The sequence below is a fragment of the Rhinolophus sinicus genome, chromosome X (assembly GCF_036562045.2).
Source record: "Rhinolophus sinicus isolate RSC01 chromosome X, ASM3656204v1, whole genome shotgun sequence".
Classification (NCBI taxonomy): Eukaryota; Metazoa; Chordata; class Mammalia; order Chiroptera; family Rhinolophidae; genus Rhinolophus; species Rhinolophus sinicus.
The window spans coordinates 14,279,616-14,296,606 of NC_133768.1; the positions used below are offsets into that span (position 1 = coordinate 14,279,616).

The window sequence follows — 16,991 nt, forward strand, 5'->3', positions numbered from 1 at the left end:
TTTGCAAAATTGACAAGTTGTTCCTAAAATTCATATGAAAATTCAAGGGACTCAGAATAGCCAAAACAATCTTGAAGAACAAAATTGGAGGACTCACATGTTCCAATTTCAAAACTTAGGACAAAGCTACAGTAATGAAAACAGTGTGATACTGGCATAAAGATAGACATACAGATCAATGGAATAGAATTGAGAGTCCAGAAATAAACCCTCACCTTTATGGTCAATTGTGGTTTTTTTCCAATAAGGATGCCAAGGCCATTCAATGGGGGAAAAAATAGGTTATTTTGACAAATGATGCTGGGACGACTGGATATTCACATGCAAAGAATGAAGTTGAACCCCTACCTCATACCATATGCAAAAATTAACTCAAAATGGACCAAAGATCTAAATGTAAGAGGTAAAACTATTACATCAGACTCTTGGATGAAAACATCGGAGAAAGTCTTTATGATCTGGATTTGACAATGGTTTCTCACATATGACACCAAAAGTACAAGCAACAAAAGAGAAAAATAAATTGGACTTCATCAAAATTTTAAACTGTGCTTCAAAGGACTCTATCAAGGAAGTAAAAAGACTTAACTTTCAGGAGCTGTCTTGCTGGCTTTTCTGAAATCTACCCCACTGGGCATCCATACTTCATGGTTTTCACTTCCTACTACTTGGCTTCTGCCTAACCCCAACTATTTTTGTTGTTGTTATTGTTAGCCTTTATATATTTTTTGAAATCTAGAGATATGTATCTTCCAGTTTGCCGAAAATAAAGTTTGTGAGATTTTTAAAAAAAAGTAAAAAAGGCAATTTACAGAATAGGAGAAAATATTTGCAAATCATATGTCTGGTAAGGGAATTATATCGAAAATATATAAAGGACTCTTACAACTCAATAATAAAAAGACAGCCTGATTTTTAAATGGGCAAAGGATCAGTATAGATATTTCTCCAACTAAGTGTACAAATGGCCAATAAACACATAAATATGCTTGGCATCGTTAATCATGGGGAAATGCAAATCAAAACCACAATGAAATACTACTTCATATGCCCCAGGATGGCTATAATCAAAAAGACAGCTAATAACAAGTGTAGAGAAAATAGAACCCTCATGTGTTGCTGGTGGGAACGTAAAATGGTGCACTTACTTTGGAAAATCATCCGGCAGTTCCTCAAAAGGTTAACAGTTACCATACAACCTAGCAATTCCACTCCTAGGTATACCAAGATAAATGAAAACACTTGTACACAATCATTTATAGCAGCATTATTCATAATAGCCAAAACTGCGGAAACAATCCAAATGTCCATCAGTGGATGAATGGATAAATACAATGTGGTCTATCCGTACAATGGAATGATCTTCTGCCATAAAAAGGAATGACGTTCTGACACGTTACAACATGAACGAACCTTGAAAACACTATGCTAAGCGAAAGAAGCCAGACAGAAAAGACCACATATTGTATGATTCCATTTATATGAAATTTCCAGAATACGCTACAGAGACAAATAGATCAGTGGTTGCCTAGGGCTGAGGTGGGCGAGTGGGTTTGGGGGTGATGGCTAATGGGTGTGGGGTTTCTTTTGGGGTGATGAAATTTTTCTAAAATTGTGATAGTGGTTGTTGCTCAACTCAATGTACCATAAGTCATTGAATTGTACCCTTTAAATGGGTGGAATTTGTATGATATATAAACTTTACCTCAAAGTTATGAAATAAAAACATTTCCAACATGAGCAATTATTTGGATAACCTTTATTTCTGCCTTAGGCCAGTTCATTCTTTTTTTCCTTTAACTTTCTTTCTGTGTCTGGAGTCTGAATTTTAGAGGACCTGAACTCTTAGGCTTTTCTCTCTGACAATGCAAGTTCATTCAACTTTCCCAACAAGGGTATCCAATCAGGCATTCTGTTCAAAATGCATTTGTCCATGTGTTCTAAGACTTGAGAAGGATTTCTACCCCACCCCACACCCCCACTGCCAACCCTGAATTGTATTTGAGAAAAGATGGAGCAGGGAAAAGCATTTTTACAGGTTCAGGTATACAGGGTGGGGATTTGAAAGAGGCTGGGTTAAATATGAAGCTGGTCTAAGCCCAAGAACACCAGGGAAGAGATTTGGGGCTTTTAGGGGGCTGCCCTCTCCGAGAAGGTGAGTCCATTCACTCGGCTTGGCATTTGAAAACAGTCACTCAGAGGTGCCAGCAAAGGCTGCACTGCGTCAAGACCAGGACAGTCTTGGATTGATTCCCCAGTGTTGTTGGATACCCCCATCCTCTGATTCCACTCCCCTCAGCTCCGACTTTCAAATCCTTTCCTGCATCAGCCTCTCCCAGGGAAGGGCCGAAAAACTCAGGCTGACCTATAAAGGACGAAGGAGACTTAGACGGTCGCTCCTTGAGCTCTTTGCTTATTGAGCTTCTCCAGGAGAAGGCCAGTCTCACTCCAGCCTCATCCCTCCTTCCCACAGAGGTTTCAGCATGAGAAGCAGGCGGGTTTGTGTGTTGCAAGGCCAGGGGACAGGTTGGAAGATTGGACTCACCAGGGGCATAGCCACATCGCCCTTCTTAGGACGTGGGTCCTGACCACTTTGTACAAAGCATGGGCTCAGCTAATGGGTCTCCTCCGTGTAGCTAGTGATAGCTCTTGGGCCAACTGTTTTCAAAGTGTTAAGCTTGTTGGAAAATGGTAGTCCTAGATAAAGAAATTCTGATGTGTTCTGGTCATTTGGGGTTCCTAAATAAGGGAAACTTTGCTACTTACATGTGCAGCCTGTCTTATGTATTCGCCTAAATAGTGACCACAGACTAGGATAATTTGCCTGGATGGGCTGCAGAATAGAGTTGTATGTCATGAGAGCTCTGGAACCCCCCAATCCCTGTGTGCATGGGGGTGAAAGTTCAGAGCAGGGGAGCCCCTCCTACCTGGGGGGTTTGGTCATGTAAGTCACTCAGGAAACTGGACTTCCCATCCACCATACTCATCGCCAGCCAGTCACCCCAAACCTTTCACTCTGTGTACCCGGTGCTCTCAAATCCTAAACAACCATGATTTAATGAAAACTTAGCTAGGAGAAACTGCAAGCTTGCTCCCCTTTGCATTCAAAGCAAGGCTTTTTGAAACTCTATGTTCCTGTTTTGAATGTAGCAATGCAAAAGAATTTTCAATTTCTCGGGGCTGCTTTGTGTTCCCCCGGGACTGCACCTTTCACAGTGTCACTGAGACAAAAAAAAACAAAAACAAATTACACCTGCTACTTAGGCTTTTGGATAAAAATTGTTTTTAGGGACATTTTCTGTGTTCCTATTTTCTTTGGCCCTGAGTGGGGAATGTGTTCACTGTTATTTTTTTCATTGAAATTGGAAACTATATCTTAGAAAAAAGAAAAAGAAATATTCTCTCCTCAGCTCTGCATTGAAAAGAGCTTGTAAAATCCAGCCCCGTTCATCACAGTGGCATGTCAGGGCTCTCCACAGGCCACTGTGTGCCCTCTACCCCCTGGCAGGTGCCAAGCTGAGGCAGACATCAGGCACACTTGCTGACGCACTCCAGCAGCTCCATCCGGATGGCAATTCGGACGTGCCAGCCCAGCGGGATCAGCCGGATGAAGCGGGAAATGATGGGGGGCCGCAGAAGATTCTGGACTGTGGAGGTTCGGTCTGAGTTTCCGTAGAAGACCTAAAGAGAGGGGTGAAATCCTGTCACCTGTCATCATCATATCAGAGGCAAAAGGAAGAATGATTCCTTTCTGGAGGTGGCTCCAACTTATAACTGGAAAAATCTCAGAAAGTGGTTGAAGTGCAAAGAATTAGATGCCCCTGAAATCTGACTTTGAGTAGTTGTTAGCACCTACACGCTCTGGGCATTTCTGAGTCTCTATATGGGGACATCTTGAACTGTAACATCCAATATGGTAGTCAGTAGGCACATGTGGCTATTTAAATTTAAATGAATTAAAATTAGATAGCAGTTCACTTCCTCAGTCATACTAGCCACACACCACGCAAGTGCTCAACAGCTAATGTGATCAGTGGCTGCCATATTAGACACTGCAGATAGTAATATTTCCATCCTGGTAAAAAGTTCTATTGGATGTCTCTGATCAAACATGCCTCTTGATTCTTATCACCAATTCTGTGTTTTAATCCTCTGCATTTTGACAAGAATTTTGAAAAGGACCACATCACACAAGAGGAATGCTCCCACGTTCCAAAGGAACTAAAGTGGGGCTCAAGTAAAAACGTGAGCTGGTTCTGAAGTTGTGAGCCAAAGCTTAATTGTGTGTCTCTACACCGACACAAATAGCAAGTACTTTCTAGACTTGGAAATGTTTTTTAAAAGAAAAAGATACAAACAAGAAGGACGATTCTGGAAGGAAGAGGGCAGTGCCCAGAGAGAAAAACAGTTTATTTGTGGTTTGGGGGCTATCGCGTGGCATAATGCGGTGGCTGAAACATAAAAAGATGCCATGGGTGTCATTCTTTGCACTCTTTCCAGAGTCATAATGCTCTGCCTGGTGACACTGGGACATTTCATTCCCTGCTGGTATTATCTTCGGAAAAAATCTGACTGCCACATTAGCTTCATCCACCCACAAAATAAGAAGGACCTCGTCTGCTATGATCTTACCTTTCTTCCCACTAACAACACCCCACAGCCCCTTTTCTAAGCTGTTTGTCCTCGAACCTATTCAAGCCAAGAGCCAGGTGAAGAGGGAGAATAGAACAGTCTCCTCCAGATGGCACAAGTGCCGGGTGGAAGGCTTCTCTGCAAAGAACTTTCAAGGCCTCCAGAAGCACAGACAGGGCTTAAAAAAGAATGCTCCTATCTTTTTGGAAAGCCAATGAATAAGAACAAAAATGTAATAAAATGTCCAAGTGTCAAGATGGTTTTTCCTATTGTGTTCAAATTCCTTAAAATCTCAACCCATGAACAGTCTTACTGTACATATTGTCATCAGAGAATACAAATTCTGACTTTCAGCTGCTTGTGTCTACGTAACCTGATTAAATGTCCAAAATAGCTGGGGGAAGTCCTCACTCTCAGGCGAAAGGACAGTTAACATTTCCAGATAGCTAGCAAATTTTGTATTCATCATAAACATACATTACATGTATGTGTGTGTATGTGTATATATATTCAAGAGCCCACTGTGTTTAGTCTATGGGAAATGAGACGCATCTTGGTGCTGAGAGATTAGTGACATATAAGGTTGCTCAAAAGTTTATGGGCCTCTGTCTGCACTGCTAGAGTTGTGCTAACAATTTCCGTAGTTTACTGGCTAATTGACTGGGTTGTCCAAAGCTTCCCAGCCGTCAGTCTCAATCACAGTAAGGAGAGGTCTTATCTACATCAATGAACCGGGACCCACCCTCCTCAGTAATAGATCAAGTCAGATCCATGCAGCAAAGTGTTCAGTGGTCCAGTGAGTTTGGAATCATCCAAATGGCTGGCTTTGATTATTCAAGCAACTGTATGCTGATATGAGAATTCAGACAGATTTCTTTCGCACACAAGAATGGCACTCATTTGCAAACAAACTGCTACGTAGGCACCCGGGATATAGAAAGACACCTGCCTCGTGGTCATAGAGCAGGTCCTGACTCCCCAGGCCTTGGGGTCAATGCTCTGAGAGAGGGCAGTGACAGAAACACAAGGACAGTAGCGGGAGGAGAGTCCCAGAGACTGTGAGCTGAAAGTGGTTTGGAGTACACCTGACTTACCCGGTTGTTTCCGGTCTGGTCCTTATAGTAAATCCAGTTCAGGCTCTCGTCGCTCCTGTACTGCACACTGTACTTGGTCATCCACTCATCAATGTCACAACGACCCTGGGTGAGGATCCCTGAAATCACCTTGACCTCCTTCAGATCTATCTGTAACCACTGGCTGCTGTCCTGGAACTTGGAGAGCCAGGCACACCTGCCGAAGACACAGCAAATTACTAGGAGCCATTCGCCATGAGCCCCTCCAAGGAGCCTGGAGACACAGGCTTTTGAGGGGATGCCAGCACCTGAAGAGCCCCTGCAAAGCTCGGGCAGTCTGACCTGCAAGGTGCTAAGCACTCACAGGCTTGTCTCCAAGAAGTGCCTAGCCTCTGTGATACTTGTGTCATTCTCTCCCTGCACCTCCACCGCCAGAGGAAAAAGTGCCAGATTCAACTAATTTTTCAAAGAAATGCCTTCAAATGTAGCTGAAATCACCTTTGGGTCGTGGTTGCGCATGTCTTTCTTCAATGCACGGTATTGCATCTGTCAGCCCCCTTCCCTTTTCCTTAGTCTCTCCTAAACTTTCTTTCTCCGTGAATCTTTTAATTTCACTCTCTTCATACGTATCTGCGTTTCCTCAGGTGCTGTCACCCATGGCTTTCAGGGAGTGTCTGCCATGTGCAGAACACTGCCGAGCCGCTCTGGCAGGGCTTTTGACAGCAGGCCAATTGAAGGAACTGGTTTGTTTGTTTGTTTAGCTATAGCCTTCATAAATTGTGAAAACCTATAGCTTCCCTCCCCATTTTTTATTGTGTATTAATTACCATGTTTCCCCAAAAATAAGACCTAACCAGAAAATAAGCCCTAGCATAATTTTTCAGGTTGACATCCCCTAAATATAAGCGCTAATGCATCTTTTGGAGCAAAAATTAATATAAGACCCGGTCTTATTTTCGGGGAAACATGGCAGCTTCTCAGGACTCAGCCCTTAGGTGCCTTCTCTTCTAATTCCAGACTTGCTCCCTTGGGTGGCTCTGACTTTTTACTTCCATCCCAGACCTTTTCTAAATTCTAAATCCTGAGAATCAATTGCTGGCTAGCCAGCTTCTCCCGGATGACTTACAGCGTCTCAAATGAAATATGTCCCAAACTCCCGGTTATCCCCACCCCAACCCCTCCTTCCAGTACTGGAATCAACCCCTGTCCTGCCAGCGAACTGAAAGCCATCCGTGGTTCCTTCCTCTGTCACCTCAAATGGCCAATCCATCTATTGGTTCCGGCTCAAATGTTTCTCAAAGTCATTTATTTCTCTCCATTTCACTGCCACCACTCTAGCCCTCTGTTCTTGCCTGGACTATCACTACAGCTTACCTAGTCTCCCTGGATTACTCTTGTCCCCCCACTAAACAGTTCTCCTCACAGGAGCCAGAAGATTTTTCTTTTAACACTAATCTGATTGTGATACTCCCCAACTTCAAATCTTTTTCTGGCAGAGTCTGCTAATTGTCTCCCAATAGCCTCTTCCCATCTTCCTTTAGTAAAAGAACCCCTGAGTTTTGTCTGGGCAAATGGCCACCAGCTAACATCACATTTCCCAGTCTCCTTTGCAGCTAAGTGAGGTCATCAGATGAAATTCTGGTCAATGGCATATGGGCAGAAGTGGCCAATAGGATTATGTTTGTTCAAGGAAACAAAGGAAAAGTGTGTTCACTCTGCTCTTCTGTCCTCCCTACTGACAAGAATGTGGATGTGACAGTGGAAGCTAGAGCAGCCATCTTGGGCTCCAAGATGGAAGCTTCATGTTAAGGATGACAGAACAACAAGGTAGAAAAGGTCTGGACCTCTGATACCGTCCAGCTGCCATAACAACCCTAGACTGCCTAATTCAACTTTTGGATGAGCAAGAAATACACCTCTATGTTAAGTCTCTGTACTTGGGGGCTCTTTGTTACAACAGCACAAACCTGTATTTTAACTAATGCACATTCAGGGTCCTCCTATTATCCCTAAAATAAGGACCACAATCCTTAACATGACTTAAAATACCCTGCATGATCTGACTTCTGGCTGCCTCTCCAGCCCTATCTCACCTGTGCTCTAACCTTGCTGGCCTGCTTTACAGTCCCTATCCAGGCCTTTGAGGGGTCTCCCAACTCTGGGCCCTTGCACCTGCTGTACCCTGTGCCCCCCTCACCTGGCCAACTGTCTCAAGTTAAATGCCTTTTTCTTAGAAAGCCCTTCCCTGGTACTTCAAATAGACCAGGTCTTTTTTTCCTTCTCCATCTCCTCCACAGCACTCATCACATTACTAAATGATCAGTTGTGTGATTATGTGCTTAGAGTCCGTCTCCCCGTCTAAACTGTGTGCTTCTAGAAGGCCAGGACTTCATGGAAGGTATTCGATCAATACTTGTTGGGTAACTAAGTGCATTCTGTGTCACTCATTTATTACAGAGACCTACTTTTTCAAATCACATGATAAAAAACAAAAACAAAAGTTGCCTGTGCCGCCGGCCTGCTTACCCAAAGCCTTGACTGTTGAGCCGGGCCTTGTTGGCGGTCCATGAGGAATACCAGCCTACGTACTGCTCCGGGTTGGAGCAGGTGACCTGGTCTGGTGTAACCTCCCCTGACTCGAAACCCAGAGGCTTATGATAGGGGCATTCTGGGAAAGGAAAAACAATGCTCATTAAAACATCCGTATCCCATCACAATGCTCAACAAACACAATATGACTGAAATGATGTTTAAAGATGAAGTAAAGGGATTGCCATGGAGACTCACAACTTTCATAAAAACAGAGGGAAGTGGTTCTATGGCAACCTCACTCTGGTGTGTGTGTGGGGGGGTGGGTAGTTTTGAGAATACTTCACCTTCTCCACGAACTTAGAGACCTAAAACCAAGAAGTTCACAGTGAAATATCATACTTAAATACCATACTCTTTATTTTCCTCATTAACACAGGTTTAGCCATCCTGTGTGATGACATCAGGGTCCCTAATTTGTCTTCAGGCAGCATATGATGGCAATTAAAAGACCAAAACCATGGTGAAAGGCAAGAAGGGCAATTATATATTGAGACTGACTTCCCACTTGTAAATTGCAGTTTTCTCACTAGTCTAATGAAAAATAAAAAAGGGTGAAATGTGCCTGCGTGACTGTTGAATAAGGAACAGTTGAAAGAAACTGCTTTTCCCAAATAAGAATAGCCAAAGCTGATTCTTATCTGTTAATTGTCTGCTGCTTTTCATGTATTTCTTCTCACATTTAGTGTTGTCTTACCTGGTCAGAGACTGCCAATTGCTAACCCAGTATCCATTCTCCCCTTCTTTTTGACTAGAGAAACCTAATTTTGTTGGGGGCAGCAATGTGACCAGCTAAAGCAAATCTTTCCCAGCCTCTCTTGCATTTAGAAGTGACCACATAGGGGCGGCCGGTTAGCTCGGTTGGAGCTCCGTGCTCTTAACAAGAAGGTTGCCGGTTCGATCCCCACATGGGCCACTGTGAGCTGCGCCCTCCACAACTAGATTGAAGCAATTACTTGACTTGGAGCTGATGGGTCCTGGAAAAACACACTTAAAATAAATAAAAGTTTGTCATGTGGGGGTCTCTGGTCCTGCACAAGAACACAGTATATGGTCAGTCCAAAAAGGAACACCCACGGAGCCACAGATAGGGGAATCAAAGCACTATATTCTCGCTGGCGGCTGGGTTGGAGACACAGGAAGCAGGAGCCACACGAGCCACAATCTGCTGTCCACTTCTCTGCCAACCAACCAACCCCCTAGTGTAGCCACGGCAGTTATATTGGTGGCTAATGGCTAACTGTTAACAGGTGATGGCCTCCCAGCCACAGCTGATGGCCCTCTGATTATAGCTGATGGCCACCTAATAACCGAGCCAGCACCTTTCCAAGTGAGGCCGAGAGCCTGGAAACTGCTCTCTGGGACTCTGTCCTCACAAAGTTAAAAAAAAAAAAAAAAAGAAAGAAAGAAAGAAATGACAACATAACACAATTTTTGATCAATGAGATATAAGAGGATGTCTGCTGGGTATTTCTGATCAGGTTTTGCTTCTTTCTTCGTGTTGCCTAGAGGGAAGACCTGACGGCTGGTGCAACAGTAGCTATCTTGCACCAGGGGGTAAGTCAGGCCAAGAGAACTGCCGAGATTTCAGCCCTGATATCAGTAAGCAACACCCTACCCCTAGTCTTTTTACCATGTGAGTCAAAACAAAGCTAATTCAATAAGGCCACTATTTAGGGGGCCTCTTATTTATAACCAAACCCAGTTTCTCACTGAATTTCTATAGAAAACAATGATAAACTTATGCAAATACATTCTCCTAGTTTTCTGATTGTAAATGATAAACTTCAAGTAAGGTAAATCAAATGATTTTTTCCATGTGTAAATTTGAGTTCAGATTGAAGAGCTGAACATATTTACTAGGGCATCATTACCTTCAACAGTAAAATGAATGTTGAGGTCTTCTGAGAGAATGATTTTCGGAAGTCAATGAAACTGAATGAAGCATGCAAAAGTTTGACCGCCATCCTGAGGCTCCAGAATGCCTGCAGGGACAGCGACCGTGTTTCTCCGAAAATAAGACCTAGCCTGACCAGCAGCTCTAATGCGTCTTTTGGAGCAAAAATTAATATAAAACTCGGTTTTATAAGACCCGTTCTTATATTATATTAATGAGACCGGGTCTTATATTACTTTTTGCTCCAAAAGACGTATTAGAGCTGATGGACCGGCTAGGTCTTATTTTCGGGGAAACACAGTATGCCTTGTCCCCAGAGGCTGAAGACAGACTGCTTTTCTGCCTAATGCACCAAAAAAATAGGTCCAACTCCCACCAGTACCTGCAAGTCAATGGGGCTCGGGGTGAGGGGATAGCATTTGTTTATCAAGTACTGGAGGCTTCGGGGGACCTATTAAAATAATATCATAATTTAAAATAAAATAAAATAAAACAAAATAAAATAAAATAATATCAGCTCCTGGGAAAGAGAACAGGAACCCTTTATGGGCTGTGTGCTGATGCCTTCTGTGGTGGAAGGATCAGGAGGCCTTGTTAAGAACTCAGTTTCCGGGATTCCACCCCCAGAGCGGCTGCATTTTTAACAAGCACACTTTCAAAGTGCACTTTGAAAACTTCGGCCTACCAGGAAAGGCGTTTTGTTGGCTGGCAGATTCAGGGGGGCCTAGTGCCCATGGCCTTGGAGGCTCCTCCACCTCCTCAACCCCACTCCAACCTGGAAAACAAGCTTGTAACACCAGAAGGCGGGACAAGGCCCCAGTGTCAGAAAGGTAGGTTTCAGCTGAGCCCCAGTCATTGCTTAAATTCTGACTGTGGATGTCTCTGAGGCCTCTCCATCTGGAACCTCCCTTTTCTTGCTCTGGGACCATCAGCCGGGAGGGAGGGGGCAAGATGGAGGGAAAAGCCATCGCCACCTCTCCCCGTTGCCTTATGGGCATTCTGATCTTTCTATGTTTCCGCCTCACATCTCGTTTGCCATTTCTTCCCAATTAGCCCATCTAATAGTTAAGAGTGGGCTGTTGATCTGCAGAGACCTGGCCAGTGGCAATGGCCTTGGAGGCCTGTGAGGGCTTGTCCAGACAAGGATCCTACCCATACTCTTTACTCTTCTGAGGAGGTGATGGTCTCACTATCCCCCTGGTTTCAGCTCTGGGAGCCAACGCCTGACTCTCAGGCCCCAAGCCTCCCACAGCCCTTTGGGTATTTTCCAGGTGAACAGTGCCATCTGGGTGAACCAAAGGTGCTTCACACCCATATGGACACCCATCAGTGTCCAAGTCCCAAGCCTGCCCCCGTCCAGTGCTCCTGTCTGAAGGCATTGGCACCTCCGGCTACCCAGCTGCTAACCAGAAACCTGGTGATTTGGCCCAGGGCACAAAGCAGAGACTCTTCGATGGTTCTCAGCCTAGGCATCATCCAGGGAATTGCAGAATTGCGGGCGTTCATGCCACACCCCAAGAGATTCTGATGTCATTGGTCTGGGGCAGGATGTGGGCATGCGGTAAAGCTGCAGGTGATTGTAATGGGAAGTCAAAGTGAAGAACACCTGCTTAGAGCCAGTGCGACCTGGGATTGGATCCCACTCTCCCTCTGCGTGAGTTTAGGCACAAGCTGCTTAATGTCTCTGGGTCTCAGTTTTCTCATCTGTGAAATGAGCACAACAGTAGAACCTACCTCCATAAAGTTGCAGTGGGATGACATGAAATAAACTCTATAGGGCCTGGCTAGAAAGCAGCAGCTCATATTGGTGGAAAAGGGTGAAGTCATGAGAATATATTGATGTCTTCTTGAGTTTTGCATGTTTGTTTTTTTGGTGAGGAGTCAGGAGGGAAGAAATCTAAAACCCCTGCCCCCCACTCTGTCCTGCCCCCATCATCTCCCTGAGAAGGAAGCCAGCTTCATGTTTCCACAGGTTTGGGCTCTTCTTGCTCCAGGATGGAATATGCTGTGTGCACATGTGTGTGACTTGAGAGAATAGCCTGTTGACAGCACAGAACCTCCCAGGCTTAAGGATTTGGAAGTTCTAGGCCTCAACAAGAATCAGCTGATTGTCCCAGAGGAGGAGGTGGCCAAAGGCTCTGGGCTTTGACTCTTTGGGGGTGGAGCCTATGGTAGGGAACTGAGCTGAACAGGGAAATGGTTCCCCTAAGGGGCTGGACCAGGGATGGGGCCTGGGAGCCCTGAGCTGTGGAAACCCTCAGGAAACTTGGGGAGGCCCCAGGATGAGCTTGTTTCAAAGGGAGAAGATGTCAACCTTCACGTAGGGCTGTGGGCCACGCAGGGAAACTGCCACCCAGCCTGAGCCTAGGCCCTGCCCCAGACAGCCCTTGCAAGCCTGTGGGGGTTCCTGTTGTCCAAAGGGGAGAGGAAGGACCTTCAACAATCCTGTCTATAGACTCCTCAAAGGCCATGCTAAAGGGTGCCTCAAACTGGAGTTACTTGAACTTGGAAAAATGGAAAATGTAACATTTCTTGTGCTCTGTGTTCTATGGAGTAAATGGCACTGCAGTTACTTTATTATTTTTCCTGACTCCTCCTTTCCTCCTCTCCTCCTTCTATGGTCCTGGCTGAGCTCCCTTCAGGTCCTCATGCAGGCCTGGAGGCCTTCCCTTGAGGCTGTTCCCTCTGCTTGTGACCCTCCTGTCCCCTCATTTCGCCCTTCACCTGGACACCTCTACTCATCCTTCAGATCTCTGCCCTCCCTGAGCTGAGTAAAGGATTCCAGGTGCTGTCTTCCCATGTACCCTATACCTGTCACTAATGCCTCCTCCTGTGATTATTTAATTGTCAGCACCCTTGGTCTGTCTTGCTCACCACTGTATCCTCTGAGCCCAGCAGAGGGCCTGCGCATGCTAGGCACTCCATAAATATTGATCAGATGGATCAACGAAGGGATAAACCAACATCATCACCCCCTGTTGGGTGGCCCCTGGGGATAAGCAGAGAAAATGGCAAGACAGGAAGCAGAGCGCTCAGGGAGGAAGTAAGAGTTCACTGGCCGAGAGAACTCCCACTGGCCTATGTCTATACTCATTTTACTCTTAAGGAAAAACGTGCATCCTCTGTGGCACACGTTGCTCCTCCGAGCAATGATTTGATAATTAGATGGTGAAGGTGTATTCATAATGTACTGCTAATCCAGACTCTAGATACTTAACATACTAGCCTTTCTTATTCAGTAAGTAATTTCTCAATTTGTAAGCATGAAGGCCAGACATGGTTTTAAGGAATGTTAACCTAAAGGAACACAAAGAGAGTTCAGGGACATTCTTGTCAACAGAGACGTGAATATTATTTTGCACACGTGTTAGACTTCAATATCTATGATGATATAGTAGAATATAGAAGAATGTTTATAGAAGAACGGAGTATATTTTTGAATATAATATAGAAATATAAAATCTAGACTAAAAGTAAAGCACTGAGTTACTGGATTTCTTATACTTTGATCCCTCCCTTATCCTATTCCCACCTCTCAGGGTGCCGAGGTCATCTTGGCTCAACTGTGGAAAAGACAGACCTTTGAGTATTTTTAATAGCATTAAGCAGAAGATTAGGAGGCCATAATGCACCTAGGCAGTCACCTTCTGCTCTGTGGGTGGGGCCCCTGGGCGGTAAGAGCCAGTGTGTACCTGGGAGCTCCTCTAGGCAGTTCTGAATGACCTTCTTCCCTCCTAAATCAGACCCTGCTGGAAGCGTTGAATCTCAGGGTCCAGAGAGACCAAGGACAGTTCTCTAGGTTCCAATGAGGAGCTGAGGCACTGATGGGCAAGTTACTTTTGGAAGGTTGTGGCTAGTTCTGATTCCCTGAATTTTGCCTTTTATGGAAAAACCAATTAACACCAACAAATCAACCATATAACACTAAGGTTGTATGTTTTTGTGTTTTTGTTTTTCTTCCTGGAAATATCTGTGTTATTAACAAAACAAAACAACCAAAAACAGTGGGGGAGAGGAGCTAAAGAATTTCTGATTTCGGAACTTGTAGTTCATGGCAGCTGCGTAGGGGAGAGAGCACATTCTTCAAACACACAGCCCTCCTCAGCTTCACAGTTGATTGGATCAATGAATCAAATCTGCATAAATAATCTCTTTTCAATTTCTTCTTAAAAAGAACTTCCTTGGAATGGAATTCCAGTAGGCCTCCTGTCTCTAGTGAAGAGAACATTTGTTTTCACTAAATGGCAAACTCCTTCAGGGTAGAAACAATGCCTTCAGGTTTGTCTCCCCATTCGTGCCTGGCACAGAATAGGCACATGATAAAAGGGGGTGGGATTCTAAATGGATTATTAAGGAGGGTGCTTCAATATTGACTGGGCAGATCGCACAAACACATAATGGCTGCAGGAGCTCACAGCAGGCATGGTGCACAGTCGGACGTCCCGTGGGAGAAGCACATGGAACTAAACAGTGCTTATTGCTTTCCTCACTACCGGGACCCCACTGTTCCTTTCCAGAAAGCTTAGTTCAGAACTGACTTCCTACCCCTGTAGGAAATAGGAGGCTGTAAAAGCCCTTGTAGACTCCCCTTCCTCCTCCCCCACAATTTGCTATTTTAATGCAAATTTAATGAAATAGTGAAGAGAAGCTCACACACATACTCATGGACCTGTCTCTCCTGGAGCTATTATTAGGCAATTAGGTAAAGTGGGTGACAGTTGCATGGCACCATCATAATCCTTGAGAGAGGTGGCAAGGATGGTTTCATGCAAAAGAGGAGCCACAGAAAGGGCTGAGCGTTGCAAATATTTGTGGGGCCACCCCAGCCTCTGAAAGTCTCAGTGTAAGCTCTTAGGAAGCAGGAAGTGCAGGAACTACACTTTGTCAGGTACAACACAAGATGCTTTAATGCCTCATGTAATTTATTCCTCATGATAACTCCTTAGAGCAGGGATGGGCAAACTGTGGCCCTTAGGTCAAATATGGTTCTCTGCCTGTTTTTGTAAATAAAGTTTTATTGGCACACAGACACACATATACATTTACATATTTTCTATGGCTGCTTTCCAGCAACAATGACATAATTGAGGAGTTGAGACTGCATATGGCCCACAAAGCCACAAATACTTCCTGTCCGGTCCTTTATGGACAGTTTGCGGGCCCCTGCCTTAGAGGAAGGTAGGCATTCACATGTCAGGAAAAGCCATGTTATGCTGCAGAACAAACCGTCCTGGAAATTTCAGAGGCTTAACACAACAAAGGCTCATTTTTCACTCAGGTGACTTGCCCATTGTGGGTTCTGCTTCTCTTCCCAGCACCCAGGCTGAGGGACAAGCCACTTTCTGAAGCAGGGAAAGGGAGAGCTGGAGAGTTGAGTACCAGCCCTTAAATGCCTCATTTCAGAAGAGACACTGCTCACAACTGCTCATATGATATCGCCTGACTGCAAGGGGGCTGGAATGTGGGGAAGCATATGGTCATTTGGTGAGTGATGGATATCCAGGCACAGTATTACCTCCATTTGAAAGAAAAAGGCCAAAGCGGGAGTCCCAGAGTTAAGAAGTGACGCAGCCAGGATTCCAACTCTGGTCTTTTGGGCTCGAAAGCCTATACTCTTCTCAAAACCCTTTTCCGCCTACCATTACTTTAAATATTTTCAATTAATTGTCCATGCATCTCTTTTATTGAAAGTTAGGTATCTTCTTACCATCTCACGCAGGTCAAGGAGAGATCTAGGAAGCTATTCTGAATGATGACATCAGAGCAGTTTATTGGAGCAGTGGCTATGTGAGATTTGAAACTCAGAGGCTGATGGGAGAAAACCCGGAGTATGGCATTCAGGGGGTTTAACAGCTGGGTTGAAAGAAAGAGGAGAAACAGGGTGTTCCCTAGGACACTCCAAGGATCTGGCCCCAAGGAGAGGGGACACTCACCTGGTATACAGTCTAAGGAGGTGGCACCCGCAGACCACAGGGCATTGGCGCCTCCTTGGCAATCGCACTTGCACGCTTTGTGATACCAGGCGTCCTCGCCCTCATCCTGTGGGAAGCCAGAGAGGCAGGAGTGTCAGAAAGTCACAGTCAAAGGTAACTGTGGTCAGCACTACTGGAAAATCTTGTATTCAAAAACCTTGCTTATTCGTTACTATTGTCTATAGCTGCTTTCACACTACAACAGCATAATTGAATTATTAATCCAACTCTAATGCACACAATCACTCCTCATGTTTGAGTCTAGATACACAAATATCTGCCACTGTGGGTGACCGGCTAATAATCTCACAGCCACACCCATGTAGAGGGCAATGTTCACCCCATTATAGTTGCCTTCAGGGGCTTGGGGAGCCCCCATCCAAGCTTGGGCTCCTCACGTCCCCTGGAGGTCCCTCTCAGGATCCAGTTTTAAAAGGTACTGGATTCCCGGTTACACCATCTGAATTAAAACCTGGTTTACTTGCACTCTCTCATGAAAACACCAGTCTTGGAACTTACCCAGATAAAATGTGCTATTGCCACCACCAGAAAAAAAAAAATTCCTTTAAAAATACATTTCTTTTTAAAAAGTGATAATCCTATACATTATTTTTGGCTAAGAAAATCTTCAAACACAGTATCCCTGTAAATGCCAGCCTTCTTACTGGAACATACCTCAGTAGATGATAATCCCAGCGTGGCTAAGCGAGAGGATAAGAGAGGAAAAATGAAGTTAAAAAAAGAGAAATTCAACATAATGAGTTAATACATAGACAAGTGAAATGAAAAGTCACATAAAAAATAACAAAGCCCCTCCTGGAAGAAGTC

At 44.7% G+C, this 16,991-nt stretch overlaps 1 protein-coding gene across 1 annotated transcript; it reads right to left on the reverse strand.

Annotated features, from left to right (window-relative positions):
* Positions 1–1,467: 1,467 nt before the first annotated feature.
* On the reverse strand, positions 1,468–16,245 carry RS1 (retinoschisin 1; the record flags this gene model as incomplete). The annotated part of the gene is made up of 4 exons (XM_019755388.2): positions 1,468–3,681; positions 5,727–5,922; positions 8,232–8,373; positions 16,125–16,245. Coding segments are annotated over 4 exons (612 nt in total), but the record flags the coding sequence as incomplete, so codon positions are not given.
* Between the last annotated feature and the right edge of the window lie 746 nt (positions 16,246–16,991).